This window comes from Leopardus geoffroyi, chromosome A1 (genome assembly GCF_018350155.1).
Source record: "Leopardus geoffroyi isolate Oge1 chromosome A1, O.geoffroyi_Oge1_pat1.0, whole genome shotgun sequence".
Lineage (NCBI taxonomy): Eukaryota > Metazoa > Chordata > Mammalia > Carnivora > Felidae > Leopardus > Leopardus geoffroyi.
This window is the reverse complement of record NC_059326.1, coordinates 97,674,280-97,695,552: the sequence shown is the minus strand read 5'-3', so window position 1 is coordinate 97,695,552 and position 21,273 is coordinate 97,674,280. Positions and strand designations below refer to the sequence as shown.

Here is a 21,273-nt window from a genome sequence, read left to right as displayed (position 1 = left end):
CCACTCAAAAGTCAAAATCCCAGAAAGGAACCCATCGGAGTGAGAAACTAATGGCCTATCATAACACACACTTGTATTCCCACTATTTTAAAAAAAAAAAAAAAAGGAACCATTTTTTTAAGGTTCTTGTGGCTGTTTTCACCCTGTGACTTCACGCCTCTGTGGCCTCTATCCTTCTGTCAAACTATATGTAAACAAGTCCCTCATAAGATTAACCAAACATAACTAGAAAAACAAACATCCTAGCCAAAAATAAAAGCAGGGGGAGCACATTCAAATTATAAAAGTTAATGTCTTCCAGACTATAAACGTGTTGGGCTTACCAGAGGTAATGTTTCCCTGAAGTAACTAATAACCTTTACTAAGAATGTGTGGAACTAAACAAAGAACATTATCTAGAGAGGGATAAACTAAACAATACATATGAAATGCTTCTTAAAAATAAAGATTTTAATTATATATAATTCATCTTAACTAATTTGCAAAACAATGAATCGTTTTAATCTAAATCATAATTATCCCAAAATTCTACTGGGTCCTCTATTGCCAAAATATTTATTTTATAAACATATTTGAGGTATAATTAAATTATGATAAATAAGGAACTTAGAAAATGCATCTAATTTTTTAAACATTCTTAAAATCTGAAAAAATATAAAGCAAACTCGACACATTCTTGCATTAAAAAAAATTCCACCGCTAAGCCCTTTGTGTGAATGAGGTAGAGTATATAAAATAATTTGTAAAACAAATCTAAAAATTTAGTTATAAAGAAAGAAGGAGTTTTGGGGTGCATGGGTGGCTCAGTTGGTTAAGCATCCAACTTCAGCTCAGGTCGTCATCTCATGATTCACGGGTTCGAGCCCCGTGTCAGGCTCTGTGCTGGCAGCTCAAAGCTTGGAGCCTGCTTCATATTCTGTGTCTCCCTCTCTCTGCGCTCCCCCTGCTCACGCTCTGTGTCTCTCTTTCAAACATGAATAAACTTAAAAAAAAAAAAATGTTTAAAAAAAGGAATTTTTTATAAACCAAAATTACATCAAGAACATTTTATTAGGAAAGGTAGAAAGTGCTCTGTCAGGACCATAAACACAAAGAAACATCACCTATTCTTCCAAAAGCGTCCAGTGCTGTCTTCACAACCTTCTCTCCTGCTTCTACTGAATCTGGGGGAAGGGAAAATTAGTGTAAAACATCAGTAATATCCCTCACGAACGACTCCTAAATTCTGTGGATCAGAGCACAGGACAGATACTCTTCTCAACAGAATTCATTTCCACAAAAATAAACGTGTATTACAGGCACATAACAAATCAAAATATAGATGACCTAATGTTACAAAAGAAATGTAGCCCCTAAAACAATTATTTAACCTACTAAAAAAAGAGAGAGAGAACGAGAAGGGGAATAAGGAATATTTGGCAAACGCTACCTGAAACAGCACTGTCTAGTACAACTTTCTGTCCTATTTCTGTACTAAGACAGTAGCCACTAACTACTGACCTTGAAGTGTGGCTAGTATGACAGACAAACTGAGTATTTCATTTTGTTTAATTTGAAAAAGTCACACGGACACTTCCCCTTAAAGATGCAAATTAGAAATGAGGAGGGAGGAAAGGGGGTACACGTTTAATTTGAAAAAGCACGTCCAATGCTATATAACTACACATGGAGACACTGCATTATTAAATACAAAAAGTAAAGCTCAACAAAATAGCATAGCTTTCTTATTTTCTGTTCATCAGCCCAAGGGAAGAGCTCACAGGCCCACAGTTGTGTGTCAAATGGTCAGGTGTCAACTCAACATCACCCCTGCCTTTCTCTATACTCTCTGCCATCACTTGGGAGGAGCCGGGAAATACATTCCCTTCCCTGAGATCCATACAGTGGAGTTAGATCTGCCAAAAAGAGATACCCACTAAAGGACAGAAAAGTAGGAAAAGCCTGCAGGTGCGGGCAAATCTTATGAGCAGAGTGCAGATGAAAGCTCGCAGGCACATCTAGGTGAGCCATGAGAACCACGGGCTGCAGGCCGACAAGGTTACCCGGTTTCCCAGACATGCCCTTCCAATGGTCATGCAAGCCTCTAACTCTTTGCATTAAAACGCTTCACACTTGGAAACTTAGAGGGGCCTCTGTTTTCCTCACTGAATCTTGGGTGATACGGGTTGCGTGTCAAAAGTCGGGGGGGTGGGGAAGGGGGGGGTCTGGAAATTATTATATTTATAAAAGTGATTCTTTAAACTCCAGAACTTAAAAAAAAAAAAAAAGTTGAAAACATTTTTCTAGATCCTCAGTGTGAAGAAGATGCTAAGATGTCTGTCTCATTATTCCCTGGAACACTCAAAACAAATCATTTCCTATTTCCCTTCCCTTAAAATTTCAAAATGAAGTCACTGGCAATCTAATTTTATCTCTGGCCAATAAAAACAATCTGATTTGCAGAGAAGTCAGTAAGTACTCATTTCTGTTTGAGAAGGTTCCTTACAGATACTATTATAATCAACGTACCAAATGCCGTTTTCCTCCTGGCTTCATGTTAATGCCTAACTTTGAGTCTTAAGTTTTTCTACGGGTAAGAAAGTTACATAAGCAATGATTACTTATGCAAAATGGAACGCAGTGGTTGAGTAGAGAAAGGGGGCATTTCACTTCCCACGCTGTATTACTTCAAGAGCTGTTCTAAAACAATTTTTAAAAGAAGAATCTCATGTTACTCTGTAGAAATACATAAAATGTTTTAGCTAAAATAGGTCTTTCAAGAACAAGAGCATATTCATATCCACATTATTAATAATTTACTGATTTTATCATGTGCTTTTTAATAAAAATATTACATAAACAATATGCTAAAAGCTAGACTCATGAAATAATCTACATCAAGAGTTTATGAAAACCTCGTATGTTATATAAGATAGATAGCCAAACAGATTTGGCTGACTCAGAAAAAAATCTAATCTCCTAATCACAATGGAATGCTGAGGTATTTGTTCAATGATCATTAATGGGAGCAAAAGCGTTAATTGAAGGAGAATAAAAGAGTATAGTTCTTTCGAATATCCTACCATAGTTGGCCACGGCTTTTCCACCTTTACTTCTTATTTCTTCAACAACCTTATCAGCAGCAGAGGAACCTTTACCAACTCCCCTGAAGTCCCCACCTAGGTCATTCACTGCAATGCAAAAACATACACAAGTCATTTCTAGACAGTCCATATACGAATTGGAAACAAAATCCTACAGTGAATATATTTCTTCAGTCACCTCTTCAATTCCCTCCTTCGGTAACCCCATCTCATTAAACACGCCATGACAGGCGCCTGGGTGGCTAAGTCAGTTAAGCATCCGACTCCTGATTTCAGCTCAGGTTGTGATCTCACGGTTCACGAGTTTGAGCCCCAAGTAGGGCTGTGCGTTGACAGAGTGGAGCCTGCATGGGATTTTCTCTCACTCTCTCTCTGCCCCTTCCCTGCTCGCAAGGATAACGCTCTCTCAAAATAAATAAATAAACCTTAATAAACAAACACATCATGAGATACACACTTTCAAACATGCCTCTTTGTTTTTAGATACAGATATGAAGCAGGTATTAAACACAGGCTCATGTCATGAAGTGTTCAACTTCTCAATGGTTTTCCTTTTTTGGAAAGAAAAAGAACGTGATTCAACCCAATTTCAGCAAAAAGAAGAAAAGTATTCATAAAACATATTGTATCAGGGTCTACAATAAAAGAGAGAAAGATTATTTATTAAAAGAGATCAGAAACTACATATAAAACTCACGCATTCAGTCACTGATTGATACCATGACACCATTATTATGTTAAACAAGTGACCACGCTCACTACATAGCATCTCCCTATATCCAGCCATAAAGGTACAAACATTAATTGAGCATTTACTATTAGCAAGGAAATCTACGGAGAGGCACAAAGATGTGTAAAAGTGGTGTCTGTCCTCAAAGACTTTCTCATCTACTGAAAATTAAGTATGGGATGACTACAATAATGCACACGTTTTATTTCTTTCTTTTCTTAATGATGACTAACCAATCTTTTTTGTTTCTTTAATGTTTATGTATTTTTGAGAGAAAGAGAGACAGAACAGGGTTGGGGCAGAGAGAGAGGAAGACACAGAATCCAAAGCAGGCTCCAGGCTCTGAGCTGTCAGCACAAGAGACCGATACGGGGCTTGAACTCACAAACCATGAGATGGTAACCTGAGCTGAAGTCAGACATTTAACCAACTGAGCCACCCAGGCGCCCCTGCACAGATTTTAGCAACAAGTGTATGAAGGTAACAAAAGTAAAGAATGGGGACAAATAACAAAGTTAGTTTTATGTGATAATTTAAGGTAAAATTTATATAATAGTATGCAAAACCTAATGAAACGATATATAGAGCAAGACCAAAGAACTTGAAAAACACAATTTAATAAAAACACCTGGGACAAAGAAACAATTTACTTCGCAAGATGAACGTTTGGGGAATAAAAATTTACCAGTTAATAAATGGCATGGTAGCATATACTAAAATTTAAAGTTTTTTTTAACATTACCAAATTGACGGTTGCCACATACGGAAAAAAATTTTTTTTTCTTTTGAATAGTTTTTCTTCCCCCCCCCCCCCTTCCTTTTGGATGGGAGTCAAGGCTGGTGGGACTGGGTGATTAAAGAGACGAAAGAATGATGCAGAGAAAAAGCCAATACCAAGGCACCTGGTGGCTCAGTCAGTTGAGTGCCTGACTTTGGCTCAAGTCATGATGTCACAGTTCATGAGTTCAAGCCCCACATCAGGCTCACTGCTGTTAGTGCAGAGCCTGCTTTGGATCCTCTGTCCCCCTCCCCTGCTTGGGCTCTTTCAAAAATAAATAAATATTAAAGTAAAAAAGAGAGACATGAGAAAAAGCCAAGGCCTAGCCATACTGAAAATCCACTAAGTCAGGTGTATTTTCACATAACGTTTTTAAGGAAATGCGCTTCTCAAAAATGTGGCCTGGGATACATTTTTCTAACGATACAGTCTTATTGTCTTACCACAAATACAAACCGGTATGGAGGCACAAAGTAATGAAAAGAGGTTTACATTATCCCTCAAGAGATGAAGAAAAGATTCTCAAGACTCAATTCCTATGAAATGTCCATTTCCGTGCAATTATTCCAATGACAGGAAACAACCAGTAAAAAAAAATCAAGATTTTAAGACATGCAGCTAACAGTCTTTTAAGAGCCTTTTTAACTAAGCAAGGGAAAGTTCAAAAGCGAATTGGCAAACGGGATATTTAAGAAACAACTGCTCTGTTGTGCAATAGGACACTACTCTCAAGTGGAAACTCTTCAAAGTACAACCAAACACGTAAGCACTGAAGCCTGGATAAATAATTCACTGAGGTCAATGATATGCAGTGAAACAATGTGAGACAGATTTATTTAAGACAAGTCTTTACACAAGAGTGCACTAAGTTAACCCTGACCCCCATCGGTCATGCCATCATCACCAGACCTAACTCACAGGGTTACAACCTGAACTACAAAAGCACTCTGCTTTTGTGAAAACCTTTTTTAGCCACTGTATTATGCAAAGAGACATGTATCCATACTGTGTGACACTGTTACCACTCAAACGTGTGGCGAAGGAATAATAGTAAGTAAGTATATTTTTAAAATACCAATGCTACCTGGGGCGCCTGGGTGGCGCAGTCGGTTAAGCGTCCGACTTCAGCCAGGTCACGATCGCGGTCCGTGAGTTCGAGCCCCGCGTCGGGCTCTGGGCTGATGGCTCAGAGCCTGGAGCCTGTTTCCGACTCTGTGTCTCCCTCTCTCTCTGCCCCTCCCCCGTTCATGCTCTGTCTCTCTCTGTCCCAAAAATAAATAAATGTTGAAAAAAAAAAATTAAAAAAAAAAAAAAGAGTCTGTCTCTTAAAATACCAATGCTACCTTACGCTGGGAACGTAAACTGTGCATTTGTAGACAGCCATGACGTACACTGCTGCCTCTGATCTCCATAGACCTTATTAGGAAGCTGGTGGGAACAGCTGTTCCAACTTTCACGGATAAGGAAAGTTTGGACAAGTTAGGAAACCTGCCCCAAGCTTCAAGGCAGTATGAAATGGCAAACCCAGACTAGAACGCGGACGAACTAACAGTGCCTCTAATGCTGTAAACAAGTCTCTTTTATCCTAAAAAGGGTGTAATTTTCTCCACTAAATGAAAAGAGAACAACATGGAGTCGCCATACTATTTTCACTGTTCATCAGCCTAGTTCATCAGGAATCTTCTCCAGAGAGCCATAAATGTATCTAAATATTTGAAGGACCACAAAACGTGGACGCAGTGCAGATGTAGGGGTAGAGGTAGTGTCGAGGTAGGGGCGTCTTAAATTAGGTTCCAGTAACCAATTCTCCTGTCTCAACAGCAAGATGGCATCAAAGGTATCTTTACTGGGAGAAAAAACAGAAAGTGGGAAACTGATCATCCATAGTTCAGTCCTCGGACCTCTTCTCTTTCTCATTCATACTTACTACCTGGGTCACCTGATCCAGTCCCCTGGCTTCAAATACCACCTATAAACTGAGAATCTCCAGATTTATATAGTTCGCCTGTGTCCCCCACTAGTCGCGTATCCCACTGCCTACTTAATAACTGTCTGAAAGTCTACCAGGAGCGCCTCCTCTCTGCCCATCTGGCCCTCCTTCAGGGCTTCTTGTCTCAGTAAATGGCCATTCTATCCTCTGCCTTCCCTGGCAACCCACATTAGCATATCAGCAAATCCTGCCATATCTACCTTCACGATATACCCAGAATTTAACCCCTTTGTACCACCTACACTCCTATGACCTGTTTAAATCACCACCATCTCTTACATGCATTACTGCAATATCTTGACAGGACTCTCTGTTTCCACTTCTTACCCACCCCGTCTCTTTTTTCATGGAAAATCACAAGAGTGTACAAGAGGAGTTAATAGCATAAAAGCCCCAACGAGCCCATCATCCTCCTCCACTTCTAAGACCCTTGCTCCTCTCCAATCATTCTCCACATGGCAAGCAGAGTGATCCATTTAAAACTTCGGGGCGCCTGGGTGGCTCAGTCGGTTAAGCGTCCAACTTCAGCTCAGGTCATGATCTCGCAGTTTATGAGTTCAAGCCCCATGTCAGGCTCCGTGCTGACAGTGCAGAGCTGGCTTGGATTCTCCCTCTCCTTCTCTCTCTGCCCCTCCCCGACTCGTGCTTTATTTCTCTCTCTTTTTCTCTCTCTCTCTCTCACATAAACTTAAAAAAATTAAAATAAATAAAATTTAAATTAGGGCATGCTGCTCTGCCATTCGCACTCGCCAAAGGCTTCCCATCTCCATCAGGGTAAAAGCCGGTCCTGACTCAGAACTAAATGGTCTTATGCACCCTGGCCTCCTGTGAACTCTCTGCCCTCATCTCTTGGTTTTGTTCCCTGTGATGATTTTGCTGCAGCTGCACCGGCCAGCTCATTGACCCTAAACATGCTGAGCCTGCCCCTGCCTCAACACAGAGGCACTGGGTGTGCCCCTGCCATAGGCTCCTGGGCCCCCCATCTTGTCCCCTGCCTGTAAGTCTCTCCTAAGAGCTCTCTGGTTTTCTCTCCATATCGTTATCTGATATATATACACAGGTATTCACTGTCTTGTCTCCCCACCACCCACCCCTAGAACGTCAGCTCTGTGAAAGCAGGGCCCCTGTCAGTTTTATTCCCCACTCCATCTCCTCGACTCCTAGAGCAATGCTTGCTACCTAACAAGCACCCAATAAATTAAGTGCTGGATGAATAAATGAGCCCAGATGATGCTACAAACTGTATGGATTACTTTTAGTTTCTCAAAACCAGGGTTTTTAAGCAATAAATGGCTAAGAGCTATTCTAAAGCTATCTTTACAGGCTGTCACCCATAACCTGGGTTAGTGACAGTCATAGGAAGCATCTGGGGAAGACATGAGCGTTGCATGTATAGCTCATTTATTATAAGCCGGAATCCACATGTGCTTTCTCGTGATCTCCGTGTGTCACGTGACCCATTCCCTTCATCAGCACGTAGGTCTTGACCGATTACTAAGCGAAGCACTATGCTCACACGTGAAGAGAATACCTCAGTACGTAAGGCAGGCCCTTTTCTCTAAGAATCTAGAAAAGGAACACGTGTTAGATAAGGAGGCTGGGATGCCCGTGAGTTGTGACATATATCCAAGTCCTGAGCACAGTGCCCAGCACGTGGCAGGCAGTCCTGACTACTGGCTCCTTGCTTTCCCCTTAGAAAGACATCACATTGTTGATGCCACTGAACCCCTACCATAATCCTGAAAGTCAGACAAGGTGGTTACCAATAGTGTGTGAGAGGTCACACGATTAGGCAGTATGGCCCGGACTGGAAACGTGACCTAACTTCAAAGGCAGCTCACTTTCCCCACCACAGTTCAGCTTTTGGCCATGAGGATCACACAGGGGTAGAAACACGGGCTCTGGCATCAGCCCCCAAGAATCTGAAAGGCATCTTTACCAGTCACTATGTAACTGTAGCCCAGGAAAGAAATGGTGCCCACCTCACACGAGAGGATTAGGATTTTGGTCACCCAAAGGTGCTACTTCTCCAGCTCAAGAACAGAAAACTTTCCTCCTTGCTTACTGTCAAAGGAGAGGTTCTTCTTGCTGCACAACTTCAGTTTTTTTCATGTTCGTGCCCTCAAGAAAAAACTCAATATTTAGACTAGTGGACATGGCTCACCTACCGAGCAAAATTCAAAACTATTCCATTCCCAGCATTCCCTTCAAATATGGGCAAACATTTCCTGTAAGCTGTAGTTTCTAGAAAACCAAACCTCCTTTGTTGTAACTATTAACTAAAGGTTGAGCAGTCCTTATGCCCAGACTGAAACCTCCCCTAAGGTTTTCTATTATGCAACATAAAACACAGCAATCAGGGGCGCCCTGGTGGCTTAGTCGGTTAAGCGTCCAACTCTTGATTTCAGCTCAGGTCATGATCTCATGGTTCATGAGATCAAGCCCCATGTCCAGCTCCACAGAGACAGTGTAGAGCCTGCTTGGGATTCTCTCTCTCCCCCTCTCTCTCTGCCTCTCCCCTGTTTTTGCACACTCTCTCGAAAAAAAAAAATAATAAACTTAAAAAAAAAAAAAAACTCTATTCAAAAAAAAAACATAGCAATCATATTAATACAGAGAGAATATCTTAAGTGATGCTTGGCCAAGTGATTTCCTTTGGTCACTGAAACGTGAGTGGAGTGGATTTCAGAGCCACCAAGCAGACCCACTGGTATTTCTCATCCATCCACCACCAGCAATGTCCCAGACAGAGCTGCTCCTTTAACTGGAATCCTGAAATTAGGAAGACGCTTAGAGCAGAGACACAGCTGACCAGAAGCTGAAAGCTCACAAAAAACATGAAATAATCCTTTATTATTCTACATCACTGAGATACATTTGTTTATCCGGCATAACCTGACATAAGTTGACTTATATGAGAAACAAGTTCTTCTATCCCTCTGTTCTTACTTCTTACTGGACTCTGAGCTAGTCATAAAATTATCGGAGGAATCACCCTCCCACAAACGAGACGTTCTGATGTCACACCATTCCAGGTTTAACTTATTCCTCTACTTTTTCTTACTCATGTAAAACATACACAAGCAGAACTAACATTAACAAAGGAGAAACATTAGTGCGCGTGAGGCACCCCGGAAGCAGGGCATCTAGGTTTTCAAAAGCTGAAAGAGAGGGCAGCAGTGGTCGGGGAAGAACACAACTCACGGCTGGCCTAAAAAGCTCATGGGTAAGTCACAGAATAAAAAGCTGTAGAAAATATCAGCCAAAAGCTAAGCAGTATGACACAGTCTGACTTCTCCCCTCCACCAAACTACATCTGGCTCTTCAATCAAGTTTGACAAATATTTTTCCAAGGGGCAAAACTGCCTGCCTCGACAGAGTTCTACCAGCACTTGTGGCAACACTCCTCTAAGGGACATGCCATGCCTATTTATCTGCTTGCTGGAACTCAAAAACTCCTCTCCCCAATTTAGTAAGCTCAGCGGTAACACAAAAATATAGGGAACCTGATCCACACAAACACACATTGCTGTAAATTTCTCTCCAAAACAAGTTTATAAACTAAGATTATACCTAATCACGACAAGTAGGACTTTATCCAACCAGTCTCAAACACACACCAGGCCCTCCCCCATTCCCTCCAGAACGAGTCTGCTTCAAACAACAATAAGAGCCCCAAGGAACAAAGTACCTTCTTTGCACAAGGATATATTCCAGGTCCTATAGGAGATAGAGAAGATAAAACAAGGACCTTATACTTACAGAAGTGAGTAGAAAAAAAAATGTAAATGCATAAAAGTTAAAAGTTAATAATATTAAGAAATGGATAGCAAAAGAAAAAAAAAAAAAAAAAGACAAAACAGTAACAACATGAAATATCTTGGGAAAATGTGGCAAAGAGGGCCGGAACTATATACCCTCTAGCTAAATTCCACAATGTCAAAATGTGTCCTTGTCACAAGAAGATGGGATTAATGGACAGTGGACATGACCTTAAACAAGGAACATCCAAAGACTCTGTGTCCCTTCCATAAAGGTAAGCTACATAGGAGCACCTGGGTGGCTCAGTCGGTTAAGTGTCCGACTTCAGTTCAGGCCATGATCTCACAGTTCATGGGTTTGGGCTCACATCAGGCTCTGTGCTAACAGCTCAGAGCCTGGAGCCTACTTGGGTTTCTGTGCCTCCCTTTGTCTCTGCCTCTCCCCAACTTGCACTCTGTCTCTCTGTCTCTCTCTGTCTCTCTCTCTCAAAAATGAATAAACATTTTAAAAAATTAAAAAAAAAAAAAAAAAAGATAAGCAACGGACCCACACTGAGGGAGAAGAGTATATTCAAATGTCCTACTTGGGTGTTCTTTAGAAAACCAGGCTATGCACTTACCCTTTTGTTATGCATGGCTCCATAAACAAATTGGAGGAAATTTGTTTCTCTGTATTCCTTAGTAAGAGGTAGAAAAAAGGGCTATAGAAAGTCATCATGGGCGAACAATTTTATCCCAGCAAAGATACGAATAAATATTGGGCCATATCATCTGCCTTACCCACCTACCCTGCACTGAACACTCATTCATTTACTCCCCACAAAGGAATGGCTGAAGACGAATCCACTCCTGTGTGCACACCACATCATGTCAGTCCAAAACGTTTAGATTCCTACAACCTCCCACCTTTGGGATTCTTCAGTACAGCATCTTCTAACTGATGAGCCATAATCAAATTCATGCAACTGCCTCTCCAATTAAAACTTTAAAAATGTGTTGCAAAAAGCTTCCATGTGAAAAATTTTAATGAAAGAGGTTTAAAAAAAAAAAAAAACAACAACATACTTTGGATTCTCTGACTCCAAACTTCTAGTCCTCAAAATACTTCTTATTCTTATCAATATACTTACTTACAGAGATTCATGTCGAACCAGCCTTCTATCTCAAAAACTTACAGATGGCAATTTACCAAATTCAAGAACTTCCTTTTATACAATAAATGCCTGACCATCTTTATCAATTCTGTTCATGTGCAAAGTCTGTGAAACTAGTCTACTTTAAAAAGTTATAAAGTCATTCTCAAGGAGGACAATTGTGCTGGCAGAAGAAATTAACCAGTGATGAAATCTGACTTGGGCAAATTATTTGCTATAAAGGCAAAGCTGGCTGACTTGTGAAGGCTCTACTTTAAATACCAGCTACTCATTAAAAAGAAAAATATCAACTTACCAACAACTGATGCACCTCTTTCTGCAAACGCCAGGGCATAGGCTCGGCCCAGTCCTAATGAAAAATAAAATAATCAGAAAGTCGACCAAATGTTGGCATCATTTTTTTGGTCTGCTCAAATCAACCCCTATTTCAAAGTAACTGGTGAGGAATTAATTATATTACAGTGGTAGTGTCTTCATTGGTACTCTCAACATCTATTTTACCTTCTTCAACCTATAGAGGTCTGAAAGCTTAAAACTATATTTTCTATCTATTCTGCCTACCATTTCCTACCCCTCTACCTAGCTGCTAGGCTGGCTCGATGTGGGCACCACCATTACATGTATTTGCCTACCTGGAAGGTGGAAAGGAGGCAAAAGTTACCTTACTGTGACTTCTGGCTGTTGCTGTTGGTTAAGAGGCTGATTTCTTGAAGTTTCCTAGATATTAAGAAACAGTGAGTGGGGAACCTGGGTGGCTCAATCAGTTGAGCGTCTGACTCTTGATTTCAGCTCAGGTCATAATCTCATGGTTTATAAGACCGAGCCCTGTGTTGGGCTGTGCGCTGACAGCACAGAGGCTGCCTGGAATTCTCTCTCTCCCCCTCTCTCTCTGCCCCTCCTCTGCTCACTCTCTCGCTTTCAAAATAAATAAATAAACAAAAGAAAAAGAAAGAAGGAAGGAAGGAAGGAAGGAAGGAAGGAAGGAAGGAAGGAGAGAAAGAAAGAAAGAAAGAAAGAAAGAAAGAAAGAAAGAAAGAAAGAAAGAAAGAACAGGAAAGTAAGAAAAAGAAAAGAGAAAACAAGGAAACAGTGGTTATAGGGGCAACTTCTTGATCTAGCTCCCTAATCTCTGGACAGCACCTTCTATTCTCTAGATCCTTGATATCCAGGGCTGTTTGGGCTGCAGCAGTTCCAGAAGCAGTCGCAGGGGTAGTAGCTCCCCTAATGAACCACTTCCATATCTTTCCGCAAGTCAATGCAAGAGGAAGTGCCTAAGACCCAGTGCCTGTGTTAAATCCTTTCCTGCTCCGAATATCTAGAGATTTCTATATCCTGCACTGAACCCTGACTACATAATCACCAAACACAAAAAATATTTAATTCTGACTCAAAGGTATAAGGTGTAAATTTGTTATCTGAAAATATATATACACTTAGGAGTTTTCTGGGAAACAGAAGTGTGTGACTAGCAACCAAGGGAGGAATTCTTGCAGGGCGCCTGGGTGGCTCAGTCAGTTGAGTGTCCAGCTTCACCTCAGGTTGTGATCTCGTGGTCCATGGGTTTAAGCCCCACAGCTTGGAGCCTGGAACCTGCTTCAGATTCTGTGTCTCCTTCTCTCTCTGTCTCTCAAAAGTAAGTAAACTCATGCTGTCTCTCTCACTCTCTCAGAAATTAGTAGACATTTAAAGAGAGGAATGCTTGCTTTTGTATTGTTTAAGTTGTTTTAGCATGTATACATTTTTTATTTAAATTGATTGGCAAATGTGATTAGTAACTTAAATTTAATTTAAATGGATAAAGAAGTATACAAAGAAGAAAGAACCCAAAAGATAGTTTTCCAAAACTGAAAGATATCACCAAATAATTTATTTTACAAGTTAATTCACCATTTTTTTTTTTTTTTTTTGAGAGAGAGAGAGAGAGAGAGAGCAGGAAGAGGGGCAGAGGGAGAGAGAGAAAAAAAATGAACTCCATGCAAGCTCCATGCTCAGTGCGGAGCCTGACTCAGGGCTTGATCCCACAACTCTGGGATCATGACATGAGCCAAAATCAAGAGTGGGACGCTCAACCAACTGATCCGCCCAGGCGCCTCTTTTTCAGAAATTTTTTTAGAAGTTAATCCACTTTGAATGGATAAGAGAGACCTCAGCCAATACAAGAACTCAAGTCTTCTCATATTTTATCCAAGCAAGGCTGAAGCACTTGTTCTAAACATGGCGTTTAAAGAAATCACATGCTCATGACCAGAATGCAAAATTAATGGTAACACAGTAGAAAATCATTAGATGAAAGGAACAGGGTAGGTCTCTCGGAGAGAGAGTGACCTAATCAGAAAATTACCTCAACTTAAAATCGAGATACACAGTTCTCTCAAAAGATTGTAAGTGATGTACTTTTACCACAAAGGCCCATATAAACTGTACACAAATCTGCACACAAAGTAAAAAATGACAGCCTCCTTTTTCCTCCAATACCACTAGCCCATAGCAGACTGGTAAGGGTCCTTCCAGATTCCAACATGTGTGCTTAGGTAAACATTATTTAACTACTTCATGTGCATTAGTCTGCCTCCCCACTTAAACTAGAAGGCTCTTGATGGCTGAGATTGAATATGTCACTCTTTCCCATTTCCCACAACTTGGCTTTAAGGGCCAAGTGCACAAAAAGTTAAATCCAAGAGCCTCCATTTTGTCTTAATCTCTTAAATCCTGTCTTAAATCTCCCCCACACCTAAATACACTGCCAATCACCCCCTCCCCTCCATTTTTTTCTTTCTCTTTTTTTTTTTTGACCTTCATTTCTTTAGCATTGTTAAATCTCAGTTGATTCTTAACTCAAACTGCTGGTTCAGTTTCTCTTCGATGGCTTACACTTCTCTCTACTCTAACAATGGAGCCCCTGAGAATAGCTTCCTAGACTCTTTCACTCTGTAGCTTCATCAGTCTAAGGAATTCAGATGACTTCCAAATCTCTCCCCTGACTTCAGGATCTCCACCTACTCACACCCTTCTCACTATCTCCAGATCCAACATTTGCTAATCTCATAACCATCTCGAATTCAAAATGGCCTGACTCCCTTCTTTCCCGGCCCAAATCCTCCACTCTCAACAGTTACATCCCCAATAACCATTTCAGTCAGCTAATAAACAGCTGTTATACCCTGTTATTCCCCTGTTGTACTACCAATCATGACAAAAGTGTTTACATAAAGCCTGGACAATTCTAAACCTCTCCTATCAGGTTATTTCACGTAACAAATCTCCCATTTTGTTGCTCCTGAAATACATTAAACTAATCTATATTTCAAGCTACACAACAACACTTTGATAATGCAGATACATTTCTCTTTGGCTGCAGAATATGAGTGGATTGAAGTCAAACTAATTCCCACACAGGCCCAGTAGGCATTCAAGGACACCCTCTCCAGAGATGTTCAGCACTACCTCAGTTCAATGGGTTTGGATCTCTAAATAAGAACCCCAAGACTCAAGGACAATGGTCTCTGTGGCAGGACTGGAATTTGATCCCTATCTCCCTTCCCCAATGATGATCTGGAACAGTCTCTACTTCACCACAAAACTCCCTCATATCGGCAACAGCTAATGATTGTATCATAATCCAGGCAATGGAAAGTCTGCACAGCTCTTTAAGACACAAACCAGTTTGTAAACAGGAGGTACTAAGTCCTTAATTGTCGAGTCACAACTCTAATGATTCACAAAATCAATTTCGTAGGTTTTGCAATCTGCATGTACTTAGTGAAAGAGAATAGAAAATTTTAGAGTGCACTTCATTTACTATGTACCATGTCAGGAACTTGCTTCAAATATAAATGATGTACCTGTGTACTGAATCTTGGTGCAAAATGCATTTCATACTGTGAATCACTCACTGTCAAGAGAGGCTTAAAACACTGAGGGCATCACTTAATTATTTCCATCAAAAGCAAAGTGTAAACCAAATGTTTTCCGAAGGACATACGATCATTTTAGAATGAATATAGCGAGGAATACAAACTTGGCCACCAATTAATACTAAAAGCACTTTCCAAAAGGCAGCATTAGAATCCATTCTATCAATGGAGATATAAAGATATAAATGGACCAACTGGAATAATTCCACTGATGTGACTGTTAATACACAATTTAAATTAATTACACATTAGGTCTATTTTAGATATAAGGTACCACCAAAGGGGATTCAAAGGCACTGAAGGTCAAGATCCCTACATGTGGTGGTTAGATAGAGAGGGGAAACACTGTAAAATCACACTGCCAAGCACCGGTATGGGTATGGTATGGGTATGAGTGGTTTTAGTTTTTTCTCCTTCAAGAATGGGGTTATTTCACAAAACAAATCTCCATTTTGTTTCTCCCGAAATACAGGAAGATCTGGTCTACTTCAGAAATGTCTCTGCCCACGAGTTTGTCCCCACTCCACTCCCACACTAACGCCTGCCTGACTACTGTAGGCATTTGAGGCTTGATAAGCATACCAACTTAAACTTCAACAAGAAGACTCTTATCAGATAGCTTCTTTAAAGAGGAACTTCTCAAGATGCCCAAATCAACCGACAGATGAAAAGAAACACTGCATGGTTGACTTTTCAAAGGCAAGGGGCTGACATCTCTACTCCTCTGCTGGGGGTGGGTGCGGCGGGAGGTTCCTGCCGCGAACGACTTTCCTGCAACCTTTAAAAGACTTGACGACAGGCCTAAGAGTCGCAAGAAGGGTCGCGATCGAGCGTCATTAGCAACTTTTACCCAGTCCTGCAAGCCGTAGTCCAGCCCGGCCTCCGTCTTGCAAGACCCAAGGCCTTGGGAAGCGGCCACAAGGAAGGTGAGGCGGGAAGCGGGCTGCACGGGACTGTGTGACGAGGTGTTGATGGCTCCCCACTCAGTGCTGGCCAGGCCCACCTCTCCCTGCTCGTCAGAGTCGACGACCCAAGAACAGCTGTTACCCGTCCTCCCTCCCGGCCCACCGGGTCCAGTGGGTCTCCACAAATCGCCTACTCCCGCCGCCCCACCGCTGCCCGCAGCCCCGATGCCAGTAATGCAGCTCTGGCTGCGCGGGTATCCTGGGACGAAAAGGGGGTCTCAGGGTGCGACAGCTAGACCGGCGTCCGCCCTCCGGCTTTCGCGTGCTCACCTCCCCCCGCGCCGGTGACCAGTACCACCCGCCCGTCGAATCGCAGCGGCGAGGCCATGAGTCCTGCCTGCGACACACACACAAGCCGAAATGCCGCAGCTCAGACTGAAAGACCGAAAGGAGAGGAGGAGACGCGGGGGCGGGATGGGAGTGACCTGCGGGTTTTAAGGAAGAAGGACGCCGTAGTTTTCCAAGTGCGCCCGCGCGAGAATCCCTTGGAACTCTGGGAAATGTAGTCCGGCGTGCTTCACGTGGCTGCAAGAGCCAGCTCAGGCGGTTTGGCTTGAAAGGGCCACTTCTGCTGCTGGAAGTAGTGGGACCTCCTAGGACCTGTGCAGTAAAATGGCTCACATGACACCAGGCTTACCTCCATGCTCTTGTCGTTTTGTCATTCACTCAAAACTGTTTTCTGGACTTTGGCCCTAGCCTTAAATAGCTTTAAGACATAGCCTCTAAGAAAGGCACCTTTACCAATGGGTAAAGATTTCTTACAATGTAATCCTTGAACCTCATGCATGAAAATCATCCGAGAACTGTCAAAAACGGACAGTCCTAGACCCTGACAGTGAACTCCCAAAGAAGAAACTCGGGGGACAAAAACAAAAACAAACTTTTAACAAGTGCTCCTAAATGACCTTCGCTTTTGTATATTAAGAAAGGTCATATGGGGGCGTCTGGTTTGCTCAGTTGGTTAAGTGTCGGACTTCAGCTCAAGTCAAGATCTGGACGTTTGTGAGTTCCAGCCCCGCATCAGACTCACTGCTCACTGCAGAGCCTGCTTCAGACCCTGTCTCTCACTCTCTCTGCTCCTCCCCCACTTGCGTTGTCACAAAAATAAAACATAAGAAAAGAAAAGAAAAGAAAAGAAAAGAAAAGAAAAGAAAAGAAAAGAAAAAGAGGGCACAGTGGATTGGGTGGTGACTTCGTCCCAGGTCATGATTCCTGGTTCGTGGATTCCAGTCCCGGTGTCGGGCTTTGTGCTGACAGCTCAGAGCCTGGAGCCTGCTTGGGATTCTGTTTCTCCCTCTCTCTCTCTGCCCCTCCCCCACTCACACTGTGTGTGTGTGTGTGTGTGTGTGTGTGTGTGTGTGTGTGGGGCTCAAAAATAAATAAACTTTAAAAAATTTTTAAAGAGAAAGGTCATATGGTGTGATTCATTCATGTATCACTGATTCAATACTTACAGGCGGTAGACACAAGTTTACAGATGAACAATCAGGTCCTCCAGAGGTGTTCAAAGTTACTAAAGGTAAGCCTTTCATAACCCTACAGCATGATAAAACACATGACAAATCTGTACAGGTCTGCAACTAGTGCCAAAATAAACGGCCCCTATCCTTAGGGTGAAAGGGGAAATTTCCAAAGGAGATGATGCACAAAGACCCTTAAAAAGTGAGCTCTGCAAACAACGAATATTACAGGCAATGGAAACACTAGCTAGATGCGGGGGAGGGAGGATGTAAAGCCGCAGAAATAGCCAGTCGGTCAGATCATGTTTAGATGTTTTAACTTTTTGCAAATGGTTTTAAGCAGGATTACTCCAGACCACACATTAACATCATGGAAAGCTCACTCTGCCTCATTATTGACGATTGGTTGGAAGTGAACAAGGTGAGCAGAAACCTACTGGGAAAAATCTTGGAGATTCAAAGTAAGACAGAGGAAATGTTGGAGAGGGAAAATCTGGAGATATTTCTGGAAATGGGGTCAGCTCTTTGTGATTAGTTGACTGTGAATGTGAGGAACGATTGAACCCCGGTATTTCTGGCTTGAGAATCTAGGTTATGGTGGGCCATTTTTCAAAATAAGGAATAGTGAGAGAAGAGCAGCTTTTGAAGGGAACACGGCTTCGATTTAGGGCAAACTGCATTTGGGAAGGGAAGCGAAGCTACAGCTGGAGTTGTCTACAGACAGCTGTGATTCTAGAGCACTGAGAGTTTTTGGTATCCTTGAACTCAAGCCTAAAGCTCCAGAGAGCAGTCCTTTCTTTCACAGAAAACTAAACCAGCACCCTGCTGTCTTAGTCATTTGCCCACATCTGCCTTATGACGTTTGAACCCTGAATTCTGCTGCTCATTGAAACCCAGGACGGACAGCCCAGAGAGCGCTGGACCCAAAGACAAGAGGATAAGTGTGTTAAGAATTCTTTCCCCGCACTTCTGGCGGAACCTTGCCCCGCCCAGGCATCGCCTCCAACCAATGGGAACGCGCCGCCTAAAAGGCGGAGCTCACCTCTCATTTCCGGGCCTGCGCAGCTGCCACCCTCTGCTCCGCCCAAAGGCTCCTCGGTTCAGGCCCATGGCAAACTTCTTTGCTTATTGGTCATGAAGAACGCCTGGAGGCCTCAACCGCAGGCATTTCGAAGGCAAGCTCTGCTCACCCTGTAAGTGAGCCGGGGGCAAGGCCAAATGGGAATCCCAGGTTCAAGAGTAACCCTGTGTGACAATTCAGGAAATATTGGTCTCCAGGTGCCTACTTCCTACCCACGAAGGATGGAATTTCAGCGACTGAGTAAAGCCTCAAGCTAGAACCCACAGGGAAGCACTGGCCCATTCGCCAAACTCCCCTGATTTAAGATGTTGCAATAGCTGGACATCTGTTTTTATATAGTGTTGTAATCTCTGTTGCTTAATCCAGTAACCCAGTTCTTCTGTTGGAAGGGGGAAAAAAAAAAAGACTGCGTTCATTATTCCTACTTATAGAAATGTAAGCACAAAATGAACCCAGGTGACTTACTCTGAAGTGCTTTCAGCCAAAGGCCTACAACAGGAGCCAGAAGTAAGGATTTCTCAGCCATTGCTGGGGAGCCAGTCCTCCATGTCCCAGACTCACAACTGGGCACTGGCTTGTCCCAGACCAGGGCCAACAGGCATGACCAAGCACCAACTAGTCTTCAATGATTGCCCAATAAATATGCTTTGAATATGAATGAGAGGCGGCACAGATTTAAGACCTAGAGTCTTGAAAGTTAATACACTACCAGAGCACTGCTATCTATGTGTAAATTATTCTCTAGTGTTCTTAGGTTACCCTCACATCCTCATTCTTGTGGGAGGGGAGGCGAAAAAGGACACTTGAACTTGCCAGTTAAAGGCAACTCCATCTGTTTGAGGGTGAATGCTATCTTTCAGGATTTCACCCTCCTCCTTCTGGCCCAAATGTCACCTTAACAGAGAGGAAAGGTTTGGCAGAAGCGGAGCCATGCTGGCCTCTTTTTTCCCTTCTAGCTACCGATAAAGTGCATGGACTTAGATAGTCCTAGAATCTGCTCTGCATTTTTGTCACTCTCTGAACTGTTTTAGCAACTTCTGTGTAAGTCTAGACCCATAAACATATGTAGGCAAATAAAAAAATTACTCAAATACAATTTTAAAATAAATCAGAAATATGTATGTATGTATCTATCTCTTCCATACCAGCCAGGAGCCAAAAGAGACAGGAGTAGGACCTAATGCTTGCTCATCCCATACACTGACAAGACCATTGCCATGCTGCTGCAGTTACCCTCTGATAATGCAAGGTCACTTGCATGGCAGTGACTTCTCAGAGTCAAAATTATCCTTTTCATTGTCTCATTTCTTCAAACTCGGGTCCCAGGGAAGGAACAAGGAGTGCTGCATCCCTGAAGAACCCAAGCCAACCACACCCCCTATCAGCTACCTTCCTAATCTTTCTCCATCCTCTTCCCAATGAGAATTCTATTTAATCATTCCTGCTGGTCAAAACTCCTCCTAAGTTTGTCCTCTTTGCTCCCATTTTATGGATGTCTCTTTTCTAAGGGGTTACTCTTCTAAGAGAGATGCTAATAAGCTTTATGGCTTAGTCCCAACAGTATATGGTGAACTGGGAGAGCATAAAAGGACATGATAGTGCAGTGAAAGATATTCTTTTTACTGCCAGACTGAACCCACTTCCTATTGTTGGAGAATACCTTCAACAACAATGAACAAGAGGATATATCTAGCCCCTCTTTCCTATGGCCCCACTTAATATGGATCTCCCAAAGAAGGAGGGATGGCTAATCCTACTGCATAGCCAAGGACACATATGTTTTGAACCACATTTACCATGGTGAGGGTATCATGCTCTAAAGGCAGTAATCAAGCCCCATTTCCCTTTCACTTCCTACACCTACACAGTGGACTTTCTTCTGCTTCCTCTCATCTTCCGTGCAGATCAGCAAGCCAGGCAAGACTGCTTCTCAGCTGGTATGAGGCTCAGCCATCTCCCTCCTGCCCTTTCTTTCCCAATATGACAGCTTGATCTAGATGATCACTTGAGTCATAGAGTGGCCAGCCTAGGCCTGCTTGGCATTGGGCATTAGGACATACACTTTTTTGTAATCTGTTTCTTTTCGTTTCTCCTGTGGGCTTCCTTTTTCTAACCCTGCACTTGCAGAGCTTGGAATGTGAAATAGGGAGAAGTCCACATTGCACAGATAAGACCTTCCATCTGGAGCTAAAATAAAACAAGGAGAGATGAAAACATCTGTATTCACCATGGCTGGTTTAAGGTGTCCCCGAGCTGCAGCTGGTTGGAGATTGTCACTGTGCAGGCTGATTGAGCACTTGGAGACCACAGTAGCTGAGTTTTATAAGAAAATAGATTCATTTGAGAATCAGCACAGA

The 21,273-nt window shown here is 42.4% G+C and overlaps 1 protein-coding gene across 2 annotated transcripts in view; it reads right to left on the bottom strand.

The window, feature by feature from the left end:
- The window catches only part of HSD17B4 (hydroxysteroid 17-beta dehydrogenase 4), an 88,646-nt gene extending 69,198 nt beyond the window's left edge, over nucleotides 1-19,448 (bottom strand). The window contains exons 1-4 of one of the 2 annotated variants that reach the window (XM_045486683.1): nucleotides 19,382-19,448; nucleotides 11,792-11,845; nucleotides 3,063-3,170; nucleotides 1,104-1,163 (exon numbers count right to left, since the gene is read on the bottom strand). In XM_045486683.1, the coding sequence (XP_045342639.1) occupies nucleotides 1,104-1,163; nucleotides 3,063-3,170; nucleotides 11,792-11,845; nucleotides 19,382-19,442 (283 nt within the window). In that variant the 5' untranslated portion in view covers nucleotides 19,443-19,448. Of the gene's footprint in view, nucleotides 1-1,103; nucleotides 1,164-3,062; nucleotides 3,171-11,791; nucleotides 11,846-16,645; nucleotides 16,837-19,381 lie in introns of those variants that run through there. The other variant, XM_045486688.1, reaches the window with a different exon arrangement.
- Nucleotides 19,449-21,273: the final 1,825 nt, after the last annotated feature.